Here is a 24,302-nt window from a genome sequence, read left to right on the forward strand (position 1 = left end):
AAGAGTTACTGTCTTTATTGATGTCAGCTGCAAACTTTCCAGGACTTTCAAACTGTATCTGAGGGTCCATCGTTAACAAGCCTACTACAGTGTCCAGTTTGGTGTGATATACATTAATTGATCTCTGTTTGTACTGTAGGACATCCTGAAGGTGATTATTATTGGGTACTAGTTTGTGAAAAAGAACTGAATTTGTTGATCTACTGATTTTTTGCAGTACTAAGATTTACTAGCATAGATCTTACACAGGTCATAGATATGTCTTAGTTTAGATAATCCTGGATATAAAGACTTTGTCTTCCTGTCATCTGCAGTTTTTACAATGCAATTCTATGTGTCCCTAAGCAGAAGTAAGCTTTGGAATAAAATGAATTTATAAATAGCTATACACTCACAAATGCATTCCCTTTATGGCCAAAGACATCACATTGGAGCAATGAAAAAGCATCAGTTAATTTAATGTGGAATTTGAGGTGAACAGTCTCTGAACTGTGGAGTCCTTGGTGTTCTCTGAGCTTGGTTGTTTTCTTGCAGATGATTAGGTAATATCATCAGTGCTAGTGAGTGTGGGGTTTACTCCATTGATGTACAGTAGCTTGCCCTGCCAGTGTTTTCTCATTTCGTAGCGTTTCTAATTCGCCATTGTTTCCTCTGGTGATGAGGATATCCAGGAAGGGTAGTATGTTGTTGTTTTCTTCTTCCCTTGTGAATGTTATTCCTTTGAAGATGTGTTGATTGTTTCATGTGTCTTCTCTAGTTGTTCCTTTTTTATTATGATGAAGGTGTCATCTATATACCAGATCCATACTTTTGGTTGTATGTGTGAGAGTGCTGTAGTTTCTAGCTGCTTCATTACAGTCTATACTATGAGCCCTGAGAGTGGTGATCCCAGGGGTTTTCCTTTGATTTGTTGCTATATTTGTCCATCAAACTGAAAGTAGGTAGTGAGGCAGAGGTTGATGAGGTCCATGATTCTGGATATTTCAATCTTAGTGTATTTGACTAGGTCGGGTGTTTTGTGTAGTACTGCTGCCATGGATTCTTTTGCTAGTTCTGGATCTATGGATGTAAAGAATGCTGTGACATTGAATGATGTGACACCAATCCACTACAGCACAACCAACACAAGCTATGAAAAAGATAACCCTATCATACATCAAAAACATCTCAGAAACAACCAGCATACTATTACAGCCACGTGGCATCACCATAGCACGCAAACCAACTAAAGCCTTCCAAAGCATCTTAAGTAAACCAAAAGACCCAGTAGCCCAAGAAGAAAAAACATGAGCCATCTACAACATACAGTGTAAGGACCATAACAGCCACTATTTCTGGAAACTTGGCATTCAGACAAATCAGCCAACAACAGACACATGGAGATAAACCATGTTTACACACCATTCAAAAGAGACAATAAAAAAGCTAAGAAGGAAACAAAAAGACCAGAACACAACCTCTCCAGCAGCCAACACCCAGATAAGCAGGGATTAACACCAGAAAAACAATCAAGCAGAAAACAAGGAAATACCAAGGAGAATAAATGTAGATGTTGTCTTTTCTCTAATCAAGGATGTTAATTGAGCCATCTCTGCAAGTTCCATTATCTTCACCAACCATTCCTCCATTGTTGGTAGTGCAGAATTTTTCCACTTTTTAGCATATAATAATCTCACCGCAGTTATCACATATAAAAACAAAGTTTCATGACTTTTTTTCCAGCTGTTTATCCATTAGTCCCAAAAGAAAAGTCTCTGGTTTGAATTGTACATTAGTCTTTAAAATCTTCTGAATTAGTGCATATATATGAATCCAAAATTTTCTGCCCTTTTTACACATCCATTAAACTTGATAAAATGTCCCTTCATGTTGTTCACATTTTCAGCATAAATTCAAAGTACCTTTATATATTCTAGATAGTTTCTCTGGTGTCATATACCAAGGATACATCATTTTATAAAAATCTATTTAAGATTAGAACATAATGGAAAATTCAAGCCTTTCAACCACATATTTTCCCATTGTTCCATTTATATATTATAACCAAAGTTTTTAGCCCATTTTATCATATCACTTGTTTGTCTTCTGTCTCAAATTTCAACAGAAGTTTATACATTTTAGCAATTACATGTTCATCATTTGTACCCCATTCTATTTCAAACTTAGTCTTACATTGTTCAAAACCATAAAATCTTTTATCTAAATTTTTTAGGTTTTATCAAATCTTTGAATCTTTCTGATAATTGTACATGGGAAGACCACTGGCACATATGTCCTTCTGTTATCAGATCTCTTCTTGATTTTATTTTACATTCCCCTTGAAAAAATTCTAGTGTATCATGATAAGTTAACCATTTATGTTTACTTATCATTTATCTTCTATAAAATGCTTCTTGTGTTGAAAGCCACAAAGATGTTTTCAGATACAACCTAGATTTGTATTTATTTCATATTCTCAGAATGACACATCTAACAATGATTTTTAAAGTCTACATTAACCTTAACTTTATCATACCACAAATATCCATGCCACCCAAGTCTCAGAATGTGTCCTTCTAACTCCAATAGCCTTCTGTTTCTCAGCAACACCCACTTCTTCATCCAAACTAAACAACAGGCAGAAAAGTATAGTTTCAAATCAGGTAGACCCTATCCCCCTCTTTCCTTTACATCTTGTAATACCTTATATTTAACTTGTGGTTTTTTATCCTGCCATATAAATTTAGATATATCCTTGTGCCATTGTTAATACCTTCATTTGAAACCTCTGAAACAGCTCTGAATCTCAAACAAAATTCTTTCTCAGTTCTAATAAAGCCAAATTATAGAATTCTCTTTCCAATTCTCTATCCATAACTTCTGACTTACTCTCTAAAATTTTCACTTTATCATTGATTTGTTTTACCTTTCCAGATACTTGCTTTTTAATATCTTCTTTCCCCCTTCTTTCAACTTTACAAGTCTTTCATCCATTCTTTTTTCAAAAGCTTCCTATTCATTTCCCATTTGTTCAAATAATTTCTGAAGCAAATCTGGTGTAACTATTTTTTCTGTTGGTTGCTCTAGTGACCCCCTTCTGCCCTCTCATGCCATTTTTCTCATAGATGTCATTGTATATTATAATCCAAAAGTGAAAGTATCTCAAGCAAGCAAAAGGAAAAGGCAAATCTCCTCCCCCCGATCTTTTTTATCTTTCTGTGGCTTTAACATTTTCAATTTAATGACTCTCCATAACTTCAAGCCACAACACACACCACATCTCCATGGCAACGAAACATCACAGTCTAGTTCATTACCTTATCTCTTGTTATGTACAGTCCTGCAATTAGATGCAGTCTTTAACAGTAAACAAAAAGTATTCCCAAGTATTCTCTTTAACTGGCTCAGTACAAATTTCTACCAAAGCACTTTCATCAAAAGTAAAACTAATAAAAATAAAAATAGAGCATAAAAAAATGGCTGTCCCCTTTATCTGTTTTGAAACTTTCTTAAATCTTCTCTTTGTTAAACTTTTTGCTAAAAATTCTTGGATCTTTAAATCCGTAAAATATCTCTTTCTTTTTTGTAATCCCGAAAGAAGTTTGATTCGCCACAAGGAATCTTATCTTTGCTGCAGAAGAAGTCTCTTCATGTTTGTAGATTAATTACTTCCCAAAGTGATTAAGAAATGAGAAAGGCAGAGCTTAATGCAGTTTAATAGGCTACACCACAGTTGCGAGTGTAGTTGGAATCTCAGAAGTCCTGGCAGCTCAACTTCTGAGCCAACTGCAAATACTTTCCGTTTCTGCAGTTTACTAATGAGGAGCTACTGTCCGGAGTGCACTTGGGTTATCTCACGATTTTCCTTTAGTCCAGGGAGATTATGCTGGCCAGAATCTGCCTTCCATTTGGTGTTCTTGGCTGTGATGTTTCTCTGCTCCTTCAGATAGTGTCAGCCTGTCATAATTCCCCACAGGAAGGATTTTCCCCTGAAACCATACATGGGGTATGCATGAGATGGCAGGCCCTTTTCCTTGTGGTACAGGTAGCTCTATATCCTTCTTGCAGTTTGCAAGCAGATAAAATCAGTTCTATTCCAACAAGCCTTTCTCTGGAACTGATTGGAGCAATGATCAGAGATATTTGTGATTATAGACTAGGTTATTATTTTCTTACATTATTATACTTTATATTAAGGTTTTGTTATTCACATAATTGTTGGAGCTGGGGTAAAAATCAATCAATCAATTAGTCAATCAATCAATCAATCTTCAAACTCAAGTATGTTTATTCCCCTCTATATCATATTTTGTTTTCCTTTCTTTTCAATCTTCATTTATAAGATATGTTATAACAATAAATTCTAACAATATACTTTTAGCATTCATAGCAGTGACTTGATTGAAGTAATGTAAAGAAAACCTGATTATCATTAGATCTGAAAAAAACTATTAAAGTTGGGTAATAGGTTGAGTACACTATCAACATTTACTAAACATAACTTAAAGTATATTTTAAAACTTATTCTATTATCACAATTATGTTATCAGAAAACAGGATTAAAACAACTTAATTCAAGGCTTAATATACAGGTACTGTTTTAGTTACATGGAATTACACAGGTATTATTTTGATTTGTTACCTATATTTGTTAGTTATTCACAGTAAATTCTAAATAACCTAAATCTCCTGTTTTCAACAGTACTATTGAAATAATTAGGATTTGGACTGACAAAATCCTCCTACCTCATCTTTCTAAAAATTAAACTTAAATGTCCAATTAAAAAAGCATTAAACTATTGTGAATATTTATGGAAAGAAAGCAGAACTTTTGAATTATATTATCTCCATGGATGACAGCAAAGGTCAGTTTGTTCTTCCCAATTCATTCTTGAATTGCTGGATGTAATACTCTCAAGGATTACAGTTATAACCATGCAAAATTTTAAGCTGGGAAAGGAAATTAAACAAGCACAGAAGGACTGTAATGGATCTTTCAATAGGAAATGTCAGAATAGGAATTAATTATATTTTTAAAAAATACAAGAAAACCATGCTTAGAATGAAAATATAACATATAACATTATGAAGTGCATAGGTCATGCAGTCTAAGCCAGCCATGCTAGTAACAATAATATAATTTCATGTTTTAATAAAACATTTGACATTTCTAAAATAACTTATGGGCACAGAATGAGGTAATCTCAGAATTCATGTGCTCAAATGATTATTTATTTATTTATTTATTTATTATTTATTTATTTATTAAATTTGTATGCTGCTTGACTCCCAGTGACTTTTGGAGACATTATTTTTAATTGTTTTTAAGACAAAGGCTAGAGGCAAGCGCTTGCTGAAAATGTGAATATCTAGAATGTAGGCATGATAGCCTCAAAATGCACTAAAGTAACACTTTAAATTTTATTTCATGTTCTTGTCTTTATATTAGACATACCATTTCTGGGTTGCACAAATCTAGTGATCTCATATGACTAGATGGCAGCAAAGAGTTAGAGTTGACTTTATCTCTTCACAGGTATCTCATTATCATCAGGATTTTTATGTGTATGTATGTGTGTGTGTGCGTGTGCATGTGTGTGCATGTATACACACATGGGTACAGTATACGGCGTACTAATTTTTGTTCAGTCTTCTCAGATATTTATTTTAAATATTTTATAAACTGTATTTTTGCATATTCGGTATTATTATAGAGTTCAGAGTTTATGGAGGCCTTTTTTGGTTATAGCATATCCCACGGTTTGTTTGGAAATGTAATCTTTTTTTTCAAGGTTCTTCTGTTATAAGAACATGAAAAAGTTCTCATTTATCATAAGGTAATGTTCTCTAATCTTGTATTTGTTTATTTATTTATGTATTCATATTTGCTATGGCTGCGACTTCAATAGACTCTGGAAGACTAACAAAATCTAAATCTAATTGCATTGAAAAGAAAAACAACTCCTCTGCCATGCCTTTGTTAGTAACTATTAGTATTTAATGCTAGCTGTTTGCAGCGTGAAGTAAGAGCTGACTATCAATGTTACGGCTGCATTCACACGTAACAGAAAATCAGGATTTTGAAAACCACAGTATCTGGGTTTGTATATCATACAAAACCAAAATAACTGTGTCACATTATGAACAAGGTAATTTTCCACTACTTCAAATGTTGATCCAGTGGTGGCCACCGGGTTGTATCAAAAAAGTCAGGATGCCAGTTGGGTTGGCATGATTGAGCCCTGCCACTTTTGTATATATTTCAACCTTGCACTCACATACAAAGGAGGGGGTTTCAACTGCACTGCCACACCCACAATCTTGATTTTTTGATACTGCCTGCCTGCCTCCATGGATGCCACTGTTTTGATTAAGGGAAAAGACTATCTGTTCCTGCTAATATGTTCCTGCTATCTTTCTATGTGCGTGTATATGTAAGTATGTATAGATAGATATAATGATTATAATTTGGATGCATTTTACAAATATTAATAATGTATACATTATAGTATATAATGTTTTTCAGCCTACTCAAGCACATGCTTGCTGCAGAAGAGTTTAGTTATCGCATGTTCACAATATCAAAAATTGCATTAACCCAGTGGGGCCTATTCCAAGTAAGCTTCTATATAATTGTTTTGACAGTCTTTTAAGTAATGGACTGCTAAAATTGACACTGCTGCATTTTATCACAGGGAAGGGAGTAGTACATTTTCTGTGAATCAGCAATTGAAATAAGATATATGTACAGAACACATTTTTATAATCTACAACTAGAAGTCAATGAAAAAGTATTGAAACTCCTCCACACATTCCCCCTTTCTCCCATAACTGGAAATCCCTGGGCATTAATCCTACAGAAAACACATTTTTGGTATAGATTACTTTGGTTCTTCAAATGAACAGTCAGCTAGAAAATGTATGCAGGAATGTGCTAGCCCAATATATTTTGGTCCTTAAAATGATTAGTTAACTAGAAATGTATGCCATTTTGTGTAGTCCAACATATTTTTCCAACCAAATTACAACCCAAATGTTCCTTCCCCTGACATGAGGACCAAAACTTCTTTATGTACCATTCAAGCATCACTGCCTACTTCCATTTTTCATTCTTTTCACAGTGTGTATTCATTAGGTATGGCAAAACCAGTGTGGGATTACTTGATATTTTCTAGGTGTTACTGTCTGGTAGTCCTCAAGATTTTTAGATTATCAGGAAAATTTGAAGATATAAGAACATGTCATAGACATTCCCAAAATGTTTGCAGTGGAGTTGGCTTTCTCATCACCAAAATGGTTAGCGGTGACAAAACTTTTCCTGTCACATGCTTTAATTTCCCTCATCGTTGCCCCAGACCATTCCTGCTTAGCTTTGTTTTTTACTTCTTCCACTTTTCAATCAGCCTTTTTATTTTTTAGGAAGCATATATTGACCACTCATCAGAAATAAAAATATTGGAAGTTGGTGCATTGCTTTCAGTATTCAGGCTTCTATTATAAAATTATTAATACCTCAGCATTCAGTTTTAGTTTAATGTAGTGTGAACATGTTAACACCTTTCATGTTGCTTTGGTTCAGGGTTTGTTATTGTTGCTTATATATTACATACAATCTATATATTGGCAAAAGGCTTCAGTGCAGACTGTACATTTTGCAGAGGAGAAACTGGGTTGTTGTGGATGAAAGTGATGTCACAATAAGTATTGTGGGTTAATGTTGCAAATGAAGTGAACCGTGCATACTGGTTGTAGCAACAGTGAATGAAAAGCTGAGAAGAAAGCATCTAGCAAAAGCAAAAACAGCAAGATGATACTAGACTGTTGGTCTTTCCAAATGTCTGTGGAATTTCAAGAAGGAAACACTGCATCATGTTTCTCAGAGCTATGAGATTATCAACCTCTCCCTACCCAGAACTCTGCCATTATTATCATCAGTCACCTGCCAACCCTACTAAAAAAAAAAAACCCTAAAGAAATTAAGCTCTAATAAGGGCTCCAAGGAATGGAATTTTTGGGATGTGTGTGTGTGTGAAACTTGAGCATAGTAGTTATGGTGTTGGGCTAGGACTGAAGAAACCCTGGTTCAAGTTCTTAGCCATGGAATTTCACTGGGTGATTTTGGGCCATTTACTTTCTATTTGCCCAACTTACCTCACAGTGTTATTGTAAGGAAAAAATTGGAGAATGAAGTGCTACATGTGCCATCTTAAACTCTTGGAAGAGAGGTAGGATATACATCTAAGAAATAATTAATATAAAATATGAGGGTAACTGATAGAGAAATATTATTATGTATAAAGTTTCTAAATCTGCATCCCACTGTTAAGTGTTTAAAGACAGGGTTTGTTTTCAGGCCTATAAATGTATGCACATTAGGGGAAAATGGCAAGGAAAAGGAAAAAGGAATGATGATTTAGTTGAATGTATAGATAGGAATGATAAAATTCTATTTTCCCAGGAAAGAGTTAAGTTCTATATAACCTTAGCATGTTTTTTTAATAAACCAGAAGCTATACTGGAAAAAAACTCTATGGGAGAGGGGAAAAAAAGATGGTGCTTTTTAAAAAAAGGAATCAGATTTTAGAAAATTGAGAGAGGGCCCAAATTTGGCATGAGAAAGTTAAGATAGATAGATGCTTGCAAAAAAGAAAAAAGAGAGAGAGGGAGAGGGAGAGGAAGAAAAAGAAAGAAAGAAAGAAAGAAAGAAAGAAAGAAAGAAAGAAAGAAAGAAAGAAAGAAAGAAAGAAAGTGTAGCAAAAGCTAAGACTAGAACTATATATTTCTCAGTAAAGGTGTTAGCCAACTGTGAGGAAAGTGTTACAATATAAACATTCACTCTTTAACTGTACGTGCTAGTGAACTTAATTTTAGCATCTTTTTAGCATTTTAGAATGCAATTTTAGCATTCATCTTCTATATTTTCTTATAAATACATTTGTTATTTCTGTTTTACTGAAGATAAATGTGTCAGCAAATTGATTTAATATACTCAGTCTACATTACCACAAGAGATCAGTGAGAATAGTACTCTAACATTTTGGAAAGGCAGATAGCATACGAACAAACGGATTTTACATGGTGGCAGTGAATTAGACATATATTTTATAGAGCAGAAGAATGCAATCTTCATAAGTTCAAAGGCTGCACTGGACTTAGCACAGCATCTTAAGAGCCACAATAAAAAAGTATGCAAGGCCAGGATCAAACATGAGCCAATTTTGGGAGGGGGGGGGGCGGGATGTATAATGAATGGCTTAAGCTTTTTAAACTTTGTTGCCCATTGAAATTTTCTCATATTCCAGATAATGCCCTAAAGTGCTAAATGTATTTGAACCTGCTCTTTCACAGAGCTACAAAAGAGGTCCTGGAGGACTATATGCTATGGGCTACGCTTTTTGCTCCCTTTTTATAGAGGGATATGGACATGGAATAAATCTATTCAGCAGAACCCAAAATCTTTTAATTTTTTTATTTTTACATATGAAGATAATGTAAGTGTACAAAAATGCACAGTTGTCAAGTAATTACATTTTTCATGCACTGTGATACTTGCCTATACAAGTATATAATGATGCTAGTGTGTGTTGCCAGGTCACTTGATTTGAGAGGAAAGGCATACTGTTTCATTGTTTCTCCTCCAAAGCATTATTTTCTTGTCAGGAAGACAGACTAAGGAGTTACTTAAGGTATAGAAGATTTAAAAGCTATTATTTTCTGACAACATGAAATGGCTTGCATACAAACAACTGACTCTTGCAGTCACATACAGTTGCTGGTTGTTCTGGGTCATTTGTAGGACTTATTATCATTGGCCATGTTGACTAGAGCTCAAAACAATGGCTTTCTTTTTGATTTTCAGCCTTAATTCAAGCTTATTGTAATCAAAGCCATAGATAATGTCTTAAGGTCTCTCTCTTTTCATGCAAAATTACCCGCAGGCAACAGGGCTTTGAGCAGTGATGGTGGTATCGTCTGCTTCCTTGTAACATGCAGAACAAAGGGAAAGAGAATAAGATCTTTATAATAATATTACCTTCAACACATACTTTATTGTCACAGGAAGTGTAGCAAACTTAATGTGTTAAGTTTGTGTGGCTTTATTTAGATGCACTTTCTCGATACTATTTCTGCCTCTTGTTTTTCTTTTTGCTATTGATAATTCTGGAGCTAAGACTGCCATCTGGGATTGTTGCTGCTGAATGTGTGTTAATGTTTGTTGTTTTAATATTACTTTCTATATCTCTACAAAGAAATAACTTGAAAATAGGTAGAGAAGAGGGTACACATGGCAATCTCATACCTGCCTCTCTCAACCTCCATGTGTCAGCCAGAGGTCTAAGGAGCAACCATGCCCTTTGGCTTAAATTTGAGTTCAGCTCATCACATGATCTGAAACGCCAATAAAGTAGGATCCTAAATTGCTCAGACAGCTGTACTCCTATTCAAGAAAATGTTATTTCTAGGTGCAGAAAGCAAATCTGTTACACCCAGAACAGCTTTCTAAAAAATCCCAGCTTAAAAGTAGTTTCTTGCAAGTCAAATAAAAATGAAATGGGCAGGAATTCTGACTCTGCATCCAGCAAACAAAGACGGTGCCTGCTAATGAACAAACAGCTGGCTGAAAAGTCAATAGAATTAAGGAACAAGTACCATAGCTATGGGAAAGACACCCCATCTTTTCTAAATGGCTTTAAATGATTCCTCTAGCAGCTTCCAATTTGTTTGGAAAAGAAAATCAGAAATATGATAAATAAAATTTCTTCCCAATCTCCATGCATTTATATGAAGGACTGAAAAATCATACTGAAAAAGCCAAGTCATAATCTGAATTTGCCTTTAGGTCTCCTATTTCATACATGGAGGTCAAATAGAGTGGCAGGAAAAGGCCATGCAGGGTTCTTTTTCTCCACTGTATTCACTTTCAAATTGTGCATTCATCTGAACACCTTAACTGGACTAGTATTCATCTAAGTCAGCTTTATAAAGAAAATGAGGCTGTATAATCCAGGAATCCTATTATGACTTGGCATTTTCAGTATGATTTTTCAGTCCTCCCTATAAATGCATGGAGATGGGGTGTTTTTCCATTGCTTTCTGCACTTAGAAGTAACATGTGTAGATAAAGGATAGTAAGAATATAGTTTGGATATTAAATAGAAGGTAAGGAGTATATTTAGTAGAAGCTTCAGTGGTGTTTGATGAAAGCCCAATGGGAACATTTTCACTTGCTGATGCTGAATATTGTATTTCTTTAAAGACATGTGTCTATTATATTTTGGGGGTGGGGAGGACAGGGGAAGTGCTCTGATTCCTACACCATCAGTGAAAAAGGAACTGAACATGATTTTTTAGACCAAAGGCTTGGCAATTTTACTATCATGAAAATTGCTTGTCCCATGCATGCTTTGCTTTAAGGTGTTGAATAGCTTCAATATGTTGATTAAGAAGCTGCTGAAGTTATTATAGTGATATTGTAAACTGAACTGATTTTTCCAATAGGAAACATATACCAAGATTGGAGAGGGATAGTGTTATCAGAGAACACAGTTCCATATACGATGCTCAGCAGTGAGGCACATCAAGCAAGATTAAAGCGAATAACAAGAAGGCAAAGGTTCAAGGAGGTATGTAAGAGTGGGATTGTTCCAGTTACTAAATTGTGCAGAAGAGTTTAAGAAGTATAGAAAAGAATCAAGAATGCAGACACCAGTTAAGGAAATTCAGTCTGTAACTATTTATTTTCCTATATAATATACTTCATTAAGTCTTAAGAATTCATTTTAAAGAAAGGAGTGATCTTAGCTATGTTATTTTAAAAATGCAGAAATATTTACAGCCTAAAAACTAATAAGTAGGTAAATAAGTTTATTGTTGTAACCACAGATCGTAATATAGGAAGCCTAAAAACTATGGTTGGACAGAGGTCTGTATTGGTGGCAGAACAAAGAAAATTTCAGGCTTAATCCCCAGTAGTTATGGTATAACAATGTCAGGCCACATTTGCCTAGCTTAGTAGATATTAGTATAATGTGAACATGTGATTTTCTAGTGGGTAAAAATAACAGCTGTAAGAAAAAAGTATGCACAAAAAAATGAAGATTGGAAATTCACTAGCTTTGTGGCTGCTGCTATTTGCAAACTTTAAAGAAATGGGAAACTATTCATGCACTATTACCTAGTTTAGGTAGTTAGTTTAGGTAACAGTGTACAAATTGGAAACATTTCTACCAAATTGCTGGAAAGTTGTTACTGCCATAAGGTACTGACCTAAAATGCCCATGTTCCAAAGTAACACTACAGATTCAAATACAGAGTGGGTTTGGGGCTGCAATAAGTTAATTAATTCTGAGATTGCAGTACATGTTGTTTATAACAAAAATTCTGATTTAGAGCAATATCTTCATTAATAACTTTATTTAGGTAAATCAGAAGGCAGAAATTAGTCAGTGTTAAAATCAAGGCATCTGCATTTTGTCACAGTCTTACACAGACCATAAATATTCAGTTAGTCTCAACCAGCTGCAGCTGTGATAGTTCTGAGCTGCATCTAGGACTCTCCCTCGGGTTCTTGGTATGCAGGTATGTGTGATGGAGTGGACTTCTGAAGGCCAGGCTCAGGGAGATAAGCGTGTTCTTAGTTCACCAGAGGAGCGTGGGAAGTTCAAGAGGATGAGTCTGGCACCTCCCTGAGGAATTCATGCTGTTGTGGCTGGCTGGCTTGGGAGCTAGGTTTCAGTCTGGGGAGATTTCTGTCTAGAGGTTGTAGCTAATAAACATAGCAGAACTGAATTTGCATTGTCTCTTGGAGTTCTTTGGGCTAAACCTGACAGTAGGGCTCCTGCTGTCATGCCAGCAGGATGTGATGTGATGGAATCACATAAAAATGTGAGTCTTCTGTGAAGCACATTGTCAATGATATTATAATTTATTATGGATTATGGTGTGATAATGCATAGTGCCCGTAATTTTCCATGCCACCTTGGCACCTGTTAAGTACCAAAAGTCATGGTGGTTTCCTATCCTGCACTAGCTGCAAGGAACAAAACTGGTGAGGAAGGAATCAATAGTTTTCAGGCTTAAAAGAATCATTATGTCAACATAGATAAGGTGGGTGCCTATTAAGGCCATCAAGAGGACAGCCAAGCATCCATTGACTCAGAAAGGAAAGAAGAAAATCCTAGAAGTTAGCTTGTATAGGCTTAGACTGTTATATTCTAGAATAAGCTAATTTTCTGCATGTATATAACTTCATTCTAACTGGCAGTAAAGAGACTAATCTTTCTGAGTCATGTCTGGGACCAAGTAAACCAATTTCTAAATAAGGGGTTAAGTGTCTCAGGAACTGAGATTTACAGCCCTGTCTGGTATAAGGCCTGACATTACTCTCCCAAGCTTGTTGCCACCCAAAGGCATTAGATAAGACTGCTGGGATAAAGACAAAAATCAGATTGCTTCTCCCATATAAAAGCAACTATACTATGACTCTTAAATTACCTCCATTCTTAGGTGAAACACCTAAATTCCTTGCTAATGGAATAAAAAAAAAACTAGACAATCATATTAACACTTCTGGAAATAATTGATAATTGGATAGTAAGTAAAAAAGCAAGATCAGGAGAATCCAGATTGGACAGATATACTTAAGTTTTGGATGTAAAATACTCTCAAGTCAATGAGTTCAGCTTCAGGTTCAGCCAAATATATGGTTCAGCTTCAGGTTTTCTTCCTCCAATACCTAATGAATACCTCCCTCATCTTATCTAATGAAGAAAATACTGTAATTTCACAATCCAGTCAAACTTTGGGAAACCAAATAAGAGCTTTCACAATTATCTAATTATGTATTTCATACATTATTAATGCAAAAGTTGTTTGTCCAATAGCTTTTGCACATTAACTTAATAACAGCTGAATGCGGGGGTGCTATTTTCACAAATTCAAGCAGAGGTCTAAGAGCACCTTAGTGAGATGGATTTTTAAACCTTAGCAAAGTTCAATAAATGAATGAATTGTTTGAAACGATTTTTTTCTACTGCAGATTCACACACACACAGACCCCTACCATACATTAGTCACTCCAGTACTCTGCATGTGTTTTGTTGCAATTCCATACATCCTCATCTGCATGATAAAGATATTGGACTAGGAGTGGGAAGACTCAGTTCCAAATTGACCCTCAGCCATGGAAACACACTGGATTGTTTTGGACAGCTGCTACCACCCAGGGTTTTGTGGGAAAAATATGAAAAGAAGGGTTGAGAATTGTAATCCAAAACATGCAATATTGGGTGGTTACATTGCTGCTGCAGAAAGTTATCAGGGAAGAAGGCAAGTTAGTCCTTTGGAAAGTACACTGCACTTTTTAAAAATTAAAGAATGATAGAAGGGGCATTTTGGCCACCCTGTACATTAAAAAAAAAAAAAAAAATTCTAATCCCTCTCTGCCACCACTGTAAACAATTTTTCCACTATGAAAGGACAAACAATAGACTGATTTCATTTCTATTGGTTTCTCCTATAATAAAGCCACTGGAAAAAAAACTCCCATATTTACTCCCAAATAATGGTGGAATTATTTTTAATTCTTATTTTCCTATGTTGCTTTCAGATAGTGGACACCTACTGTAAATGTTCATATGTGTATGATGATACATTTTATTTATTCAGTTACAAAAAATTGAATTCACATTTCATTATTAAAAATACATCCCAATGTTTCCAATTCCAAAACCAGTAGGAGTAGATGTGTTTGGAATGTCAGTTCCTTAAAGGTTACTACAACTGCATCAGTGTGAATGCTTGTAATGGGGGTTACCATTTCACTGGGTGAAAAAAAATCAGAATAGGTGGGAGGAAGAATGCTGGCGGTGCCTTGCAAAAAGGAGTTGGGAGCAGTTGCCGGTAAGCGCGAAAAACTGCGTGCGCCCGAAAAGGGCGCAAAGCAACAGAAACCCCGCCTCCTGCGCTCGCCAGCTGGGCTCTGCTCTAGGAAGGAGGCTCTGGCAAACCACTTCCGAAAAACAATTGCCTTGAAAACTGCAAGGACTCGTCCAAGCAGTCACTGCAGGGTCAGCAATGACTGAGCGCAGACAAAAAAAAAAAAAAGCATGATTTGAAAAGCATTGCTGCCACTGCTGTGATGTTTAATTAAGTGGGTTATCTAATTTTGAGTGGATAGTTAACTTTGAGTGCTTAAGCAATTATTTAAATAAACTCAGTTTAAGAGATAACAGCATATCTCATGTAAAAAAGTCAGTTCATATACTGAACTTTGCTACTCAGCATTTAATGTGCTATCTCTGTGAGTTGTTATCTTCTGACTGATACCTGAAAATAGGACCTAATCATTCAGACCTGAAAAGCTATTCACTAAGGCTTCTTTAGATAAGTGCTGCGTGTAGCTTTGTTTACAGAAGTAAGCTCTAAAAGGGGTAAAGGATTGATAATACAGTATATACCTGGATTATATTCTACTCTTGCAATTATTGGAGACAAAACCTAAAAAAAAAAAAAATGCTAATTGATCTTTCATTTATTTTTTAATTTCCAGTCATAGTATATAATATGACTGGAATATTTTGTCTTAAGTCTCTGCAATTAAATATATTTTATTGCACATTTGGTGGGTTAAAACTGTCAAGACAGATGCAGTTAGACAGCTTCCATGAGAAGCGTTTATTTGTTTGTTTGTTTATTTATTTATTTATACATCACATTTATATAGCCGTCCATCTCACACAAAGTATGTTACTGAATACATTTGATATTAGCTGAAGGTTACACAAAGTTATTGTGAAAAAGTGCAACACATTTCTTCTTTGCTTTTTCTGTTCTAAAGGAGACACAAGGAATTGGTTAGCTATGGAAATAACTCTATTTAAAACATGTCTGACCTGCAATTCATCAGTTCAATTCCACATTTTCCTTAAAATGAGAGTTATGAATTACATTTCCTACCACACTTTTGAACACTTGGCTTCAAAGATTGGATCAGTCTTTTAATAAGGGCCAGGACAGTAGAGTGAAAGGTGGATGGGAACTTTGTTCTCTTCTCCCCTCTATGGGTGATCCCACCTGTTGGGCCTGCTTACCTACTGTGGCACACACCATCCATCTTTCTGTAGAAAGGGAAAGCTTTACAATACTGATTTGTAGGAATATCATAACCTGAGCACTTACTTGTCAGTAACCTGAATACCCTCAACATAGCATTGTTTGTAATAACAATAATAATGATAATGGGAAATGGGAAATAAACTCAGTAGTACCACTTCCTGGCCAGGCAGCACATTTAATAGCACTTTTTTCCTTAGATCTTGCTGCAGCAAACTAGCAAAGCAGAAAAACAACAGCATGGTTCAAAGAAGCAAAAAAAGAAGACTGTCAGGTATTATTTCTGAAAAAACACTACAATGTGCTTTATTACTAGATTATTCTCCTCAACTTTTTAATTTTTATTTTATTTATGTATATGAGGATGTACCATATGATTTAATTCAGCTGTTTGCATGATACATTAAGTTAACTGTGTCCTACATACACAGCACAAAAATACTAAAAGAAGCCCATGCAGAAGAAGGTCAAGATCTGTTTGCTGTCACAGAATGCAGGACATAGAATAATGGATGAGCTACCATAAGAAAATTCCACTGTAGATGAACTTCCTATATCAAGTTTGATAGTAGAGACAATTATCTAGAGAGCCACTGGATTCTTCTTCCCTGATGTATTTAGTGAGAGATTGGACAGGGACAGCCATCTGCCAGGAACAATTTAATTTCGATTCCTGTGTGAAGCAGGGGATTGGATTTGATGGCCTCTGTGCCTCTTCCAGTTCTACAATTCTATGAAAACTGCTCCATCTGCTAAGGGACAATCTCTCAGATAGTTAAAGGCAGCATCCGCACTCCCCATTAACCTGAACATATCCAGTTCTATTCTTCATAGATTTGGGTTTTGGACTCATCACCAGATTGGATGCTCTCTAGATTGCTGATATCCTTCTAAAACTGTATGTCCAGAAGGGCACCCAATACTCCAAAAGAACTCTGAGCAATATAAAATATCATAAGGCAGTCTTCTGCTATGCTGCTTAGACTGTGCTTCTTAAAATGTAGCATAACAGGGCTACTTTAGCAGCAGATCACTCTGGAACAGACATATGATAGTGTGTGTTTAAACAGTATCCTTTTTTAATAAAAAAATAATAGTAGCTATCTAAAATTGCTATTAAAGGTGATTTTGGATATCCTTCTTCATAGCATGGACACAATCCAACTGTAAATCCTTCATACTTGGCTGGTTTCATCAAGATGGATGCCTGCCCAGCCCCAAACATGTTATTTAAACATGATGGCTGAGTGGTATGTGGTTTCTGTCTAATCCACTTAAGCCATCATAAGTAGAGTTCACATGTTATACTAAGCCAAAGTAACTATTCACCTAATGGCATAAATTATTTATGGATTGTGTCGATAAACAGTTTAGCCCTGGGATAATGAGTTCCTTAAATTAATTTATATTGATTTGATCACGTTGGCTGAGATGTATTGGGCACCTATTCTCATCAGCTCTAGCCAGCTTGTCCATATTGATTGGAAACATTGTAGGAGCAGAGCTGGGTAGTTTATGGTACCCAAAATCAGAAGGTCTGATAGCACCTTTTAAGACTAGCATATTTCATTAAAAGGCATAAGCTTCTGTGAACTACAGCCCATTTCATCAGATGCATGGATGGCAAAACTGATGTAGGATTTAAACTGAGATGAGATAGAGAGGAAAAAAGGGAGGGCGGGGGACCAGGTGGTATGTAAGTTACATGTGAGACAAGTTGTAAGTATCTTATTAATTAACAAACATAATGTGTTCAGATCAAATCAAATTGTTATTATGGTCATAGACCAGCAAATGTAATGTGTTAAAAACCCACTGTGTTTGCTGAAACCTTCTGAGATGGGCGGAAGGCTTCTTGATGTATGTGAATTCAGCAGTCTCTCATTCAATTATGCTGGTAAAATTTCTTTGTTCAAAACAGCAACTTTGAGAACTGTAGTGGTGTCCTGGGATGTTAAAATATTCTGATATGAATTTAACCTTGTTTTGAGTCCTGATGTGAAACTTGCCCATTAATTATGTATTTTGTGCAAAGTCTGATCTGTTTCCCTACTGAAAATTCAGAGGACATTGCTGACAGATGATGGCATATAGCACTTTAGTGAAGAGTATGGGAAGGTGCTTCAATCTTGTGTGTGAAGTTGTTAGGGCCTGCGATTGTACTGTTGGTGTAAATGTGGTGACAAAATAGATGTCTAGCTTTGTTTACAGGGTCTGTGTCCCATGTTAACATCATTGTTCTATTGTTTCTTGTTGCTTGTGAAAATCAGATTGGATGGCTGTACATATGCAAGTATGGGCTTGCTAGCCAAAGCCTGAGCAAGTACAGTGTCATTATCCAATATGGGTTATAGCTTATTAATAATGTGTTCAAGTGGCTTGAGTGGCTTGGGTGGTGACCTGTAGGTGACAGCCAGTGGTGGCTAAGGCATGAGTGATCATGAACGGTGCCTCCTGATATAGAAAAGGGTGCAACCGGCTGCCATCTGCTCTTTAAACTGGAGCCATGAGCCAGGAAGACCCCCAGATTTTGCACCAGTTATGACTGGGGCAGTGTAACCCCAGCCAGAGTTAGATGGCAAATCACTAGATACAGGAAGTCCTAAACCATACAGCCACTCAGTCTTGTCAGGGTGAACTGAAGCCGATTCTTCCCCATCCAAACCAGTACAGCCCCAGGCACTGGGAAAGCATCTTTACAACATCACTAGGATGGTCCAGGACAGGAAGTACAACTGAGTATCATTAGCATATTGATGGCACTTAGCCCCATGCTGACAGATGACCTCATGCAGTGGTTTATGCAGATGTTAAATAGGAGTGAGGAAAGAGCTGAGCACCCCACAAAACAAAGATCTTAGGATAGACTGCTTCCCCCACCAACACTGATTGGAACTGGCCTTGTAGGAAGGAGAACTATTGAAGAACCGCACTTCCCACTTCCAACTTCCTCAGTTGGCCAGAATAATACCAATATCAAAAGCTGCTGAGAGATTAAGGAAAACCAGAATGGCTATACCAGCCCCATCCTGAGCCCAGCAGAGGTCATTCACAAATGCGATCAATGCCACCTTGCTACATCCTGGCCTGAACCTTGTTTTTAACAGGTCCAGATAATTGACCTGCTCCTTGAAGTTGAAGGCCTACCATCTTCTCAACAACCTTCTTTAAAAAGGAAAGGTGGGAGACTGGATTAGATTTATCAGTTTGTTTAAAGTAGCTGAGTGGAGTCAATTTATAAACTTATAAAAATATGCCACTTGTAAAATATTCATTTTCATACCTGTATTTTAATTCCCCCGTATGGTGTTAGATTCAAGAAGGCTAGGATTGAGGGCAGGGGTCATAATCATAAAGTAATATTAGAGTCCAAGTCCCCAAATCACTTTTTTGAAATATGTATCATTTTATTAAATCTCTATTCTCAGCTAAGGAACACTGGAAGAGGGGACAAGAGGAGACAGATATCATGTGTATGAACTTTATGAAAATCTGGCAGTCCATATCATCATCTTATAAATAGGCTGGACTACCTGAGATCAGCAAGAAAGATATATAACATATGTTTCATAGATTTCCCTAATGCTTCACCATCTATTTCAGTCTTACTGCTCTGAATATTGCATTATTTTTAGCACAAATGTATATGCATTTTTTTGCTATCCTACTGCAGTTCATAAATAAATCACCTATTATCTGTTTGAGACCTCTAACAGTTTGCTGCTAATCCTCAATGGATTAATATGCTTTCAGTGATAATCCTTTCATCTGTTGAAGTTCAAAGATACTTAATCACTAAAGTTAGTGCTTCATAGAATTTCCAGTAAAATGGTACCGTCTTTCATCTTTGATAGAACAATATAAATATTCTATGCCATTTGTCTGGCTCTTAATAGCTGTACATCTCAGCAAATGACAACCTGTTCCATGTGTAGTCATAACATTTTATATCGAGTTTTTTTTTTTTTTTTTTAGAATAAAGGGCAGCATATTTATAGATAGCCATTACCTAGTATACCTACTATTAAAGATATGAGCAGCAGGGAAGTGAGAGACAGCATCTGGCCAGATTCATGAAAAACCACAGGTCTTATAACAGTAGATTGCAGCCTGTCTTCCTCTCTGCTTTTCCATACTCCACCATTTCTACTCTCGTGATTGGACCAGATGGAGAAATATGCCAAGTCACTTAGATCTGAGACTGAGATAGGAAAGCAAACCTGTTTTGAGCAATGTGGTGGCACCTTTTTCCTACTTCAGATTTGACTAGTAGAATATATTTAATAGAAACACTAATTTAAATCATTCCTGTGGGATATACTGTATATTCACTTAAATTCTTGAGATTTTTTTAAAGACCATCAGTAAGTTGAAAAATGTCATAACCAGTTGGCAAATCATTTCTTTTGTTCCAGGAAGTCACTCTGTTTTGATTGATAAGGGCTTCTTTGTTATCAAAAGGATAAGGTTGATTGAGGGAGATCACTACTAGTCCATGCCCCCCAATCCTTTTCTCTAGCTTCATACTCGTTGGAAATCTTAGTCATTTTAAAAGGAAACAGGGAGAAAAAGAGAAGGTGTAATATAGTAAAGAGATAGCAACAATTTAAAAGCAAAGTAATGACTACACAATTTTTCTTACATCACAATTTCTCTCTACTTAATAATGGATCAACAAAAGATATTGAAATTGGCTGTGTATGTTTTTTGATATTTGGAATGTATTTATCATGGAGGGAAGAGGTGTGCACTGTAATCCTATGCATATGTACTCAAAAGTAACTCTGTCTCCAATAGAGCTTATTGCCATATGAGTCTGCTTAGGATTGCAGATTTTAAAAAATACTTTCAATTCATTAAACAGCATGCAAAACAGGAAAATCCAGCAAATCTTTTTGCTCTTCTATTCTTTCTATGTAGTTGACATATGAACATTTTTTGGATGACCACTGTTACTAAAATATTTATACAGGTACGTTTTATCCTGTCTTTACACTGGGAGTGGAATCACCATATTAGTATCTTCATAGATTTAGATGGTAGTTATATGTAGTAGAGACAGGATGGAGGGAAGGCTGGGCACCCAAAACTACTTAGGAATTAATTAACAGAAAGGGAATTGCTGTGAGATGCAAGGCAGGGAAGCAGATGCTTTGGCCTCCATTGAAAACTAAATGTATTTAGGTGGAATTGTTCAGGCTAGGAAATTATTGTTTTTTAAAAAGTAACAAATGGTGAAATTAGTTTGAAGATTTAAACTTTGAGATTTAAGGCTCATTTTTGACCCGAATTTACTAACCAAGTTCAACCCACACTAAATCACGCTTAAGAAAATTTAAACAATATAATTGGCTGGATTCATAGAACATATTAAGCATAAGCCATGATTTGCAAACAGCAAGGGCTAGATTCATAAGCCAAAACAAACCAGATCATAGGGATCTGGCTGAAGCTATTACATTAATCATAATGTCATCACACAAATGCATAATTCACATCATTTACATCATGACAACATGATGCATGCATATCATTTGCTCCCTTTGCATGGGATGTCCATGAATGAACTTACGCCTTAAATGTAATGTGTGAACCCAACCCATGTAAGTCAGTCAGTTTTTTCTTATTTTCAGAAATATAAAATGGATGCAATAGTAGCAAATATGAAGTAAAACTTGTCCTTTAATCTTTGGACCCAGACCAAAATCCAGAGTGCAAACCTTTTGTTTCCATGTAGTGTCTATTTCTAAGAAGGTCCAATGAAATGCCTGAATATCAGTAATTGCAGCAAAATTGAATTTTACATAGGTGGACATTATCTAAGAAAATCCAGTCCAGTCATACTTGACTTCCAAGAGGAGCGTTTTTAAAAGGAGGGGATTGGTCAGAGGATACTGAAAGGAAAAGCCAAGAAGATCAAATTTCTCCAGAAACTTTGGGGATTACCCAAAGCAACAATAACAGAAAATTAGCTAGTCTTTACTATTGTAGTTAATTAGAAGTGTCAAGGAAAGAGTTTGTGAAAAGACTTTCTTCAGAAAACAGAAATAAAGCACAAGCAAGAACAGAAAGGAAAATAAGCATGCACAAAAGAGATTTAAAGCCCATTATATTCCACCTGACCAGGCAGGTTTCATGCCTAATTGGTTTTTGCCACATTTCATATGTGGTGTGTGTGTGTGTGTGTGTGTGTGTGTAATGACAAGAAAAGTTATTCATCAATTATTTCTTTCCATATCATGAAGTTTTTGAGAGGTTTAGTGGGATACTTTTGATTTCATTACTAGAAAGATCAATTTGTGGGAGTTAAAAGCATCAATCTGTGTTAATCATGATAAAAGATAGATAAATAAATAGATAATTATAACTCTGAAACTTCTGAGATTAAAAGAAACTAGTTGTCCACTGTCATCTATTCTCTTTGCAGTTTTATAAAAATATTTAGTTAGGCTTTTCAGATTAAAATAATATTAATAAATGATAGAGTTCATAGTATTAATTTGTAGATGATAGATTTATAGTTTTTAAGTACTATTCTAAAAGCAATTCTACAGTTAAAGTTTTTTTTTCATTAATTCACTTTTTTCACAGCTAAAAATTAATTATGAAAAGTCAGAACTCTTTTGTTTGCATATATCTACAGCTGCTAAATTAGTTATTCAAAAAGTATTTTCTTTTCAATGAAATTTTCAAGATTAACATACTTGGAATAAATTATTAAACATATATGCCTGTTTTTGTCTCAGAAATATAGTCCACTGTTTAAATGGCTAAAGTAGACTTTGAAAAATGGGAAAAATAACTGTATATCTTTGTTAGGTGGACTGGCATCTATACAAACATTGATATTACCTACATTTTTACTCTTATTTCTATTAATTTTCATTACTCTCAATCTTAGAGTACTTAATCTTAATGGAAAATATGTTGCCTAAGTTTATTCATGAAGGAAAGAAATCAAGATTTTCAAAATTGGTACTAGTATGAAGAGGAATAGCTTTTCTTACATAACATTATATCTAGGGTTTTTTGTTTGAAGAATATTTTGATCATATTAAAATAAATAAATTATTCATATTGTTTTAAATCAAGTGCTGTTTGAAGGTCTGTTCCACATGAACCATTCTCAAGCCAGTATCGCTTACTATACTTGTGCATTTAATTTTTATTTTCCAAGTGAAGAACTTTGCACTTGTTTCTGTTAAATTTTATCTTGTTACATCCAGTGTATTTCTGTAGCCCATAAAAAGCATATGTATATGTATGTGTGTACACATGTATGTATATATGTATGTATATGTAAGTTTGTATCTGTGTGTCTGTGTACACACACATACATACACATTACAACTCATAAAGGATAAATATTGTTGAGGGGGAATGAATCTGGCTTCTGCAAATATTAGTCCTGTCCACTAACCTTTTAGACTTTTAGAATTGGGTAGGGAGGACAGAGCAAGTAGATTTATTTGGATTTTACAAGTCTTTGGGTAAAGTCTGTCACCCCAAACTCCTAAACATTTAGTTATTGTAGAATAAGAGAAGAAATCATCTTATAGATTAGTAATTGGTTAATAACAAGAAGAAGGAGCAATTGATGGTCCTTGCAGTGGAGGCTTTTAAACAGTGGGGTTTAAATAGGGACATAAATCTGCCAGAGTTATTAGTAAGCAAGTAAATTGTCAGATCTGCTAATGACATAATGATGTTCAGGATGGTTAAAATAAAATAAATAAAAAAGTCATCCAAAATGATCTATTCAAACTATTCATTGGTGGGAATATTGGGGTTTATTTATTGAGTATGGTGTTCTGAACAATAGATTGGATCCATACTATTAAACCTGGTTTAAACAGGTTTGCCATGGTTAAGTCTCACTGATTGCAGTGGAATTAATGTGTTACAAGGTACCACCACATCACCATCTGTCCTTTCTCCAAAGCATTCTGAACACATGTAAATCCCAATGTTCTTCTCACCTACCATGTCTACCTAGGCTATCTTTCAACAGGGTAAATTATGGGGCTAATGACTGATTTCTTCTCTTCCTGCCTCTTCCAAGAAAAGAAAACTCAGAGATGTTGGTGGATTGGGGCCCTAATTTTGAAATGATTTTGGTTTCCTAATCTTGTATTGTTGCAAGGTTTTCCTTTTCGGAGTTGAGCCTGACTGATTCTTCCTGCGATCAGCATATATCTTATTAAGTTGTG

General features: G+C 35.5%; 1 protein-coding gene across 1 annotated transcript in view; it reads left to right on the forward strand.

Moving 5' to 3' along the window:
• Nucleotides 1-24,302, forward strand: part of IQCM (IQ motif containing M) — a 103,233-nt gene that overhangs the window by 18,016 nt on the left and 60,915 nt on the right. Inside the window, exon 4 of the mRNA XM_088133247.1 lies at nucleotides 11,479-11,603. Coding sequence (XP_087989373.1) covers nucleotides 11,479-11,603 — 125 coding nt within the window. The remainder of the gene's footprint in view (nucleotides 1-11,478; nucleotides 11,604-24,302) is intronic.

This window comes from Python bivittatus, unplaced genomic scaffold (genome assembly GCF_059951505.1).
Source record: "Python bivittatus isolate LINGU-HERP-01145 unplaced genomic scaffold, Pbiv_v1 ctg000070_np1212, whole genome shotgun sequence".
NCBI lineage: Eukaryota > Metazoa > Chordata > Lepidosauria > Squamata > Pythonidae > Python > Python bivittatus.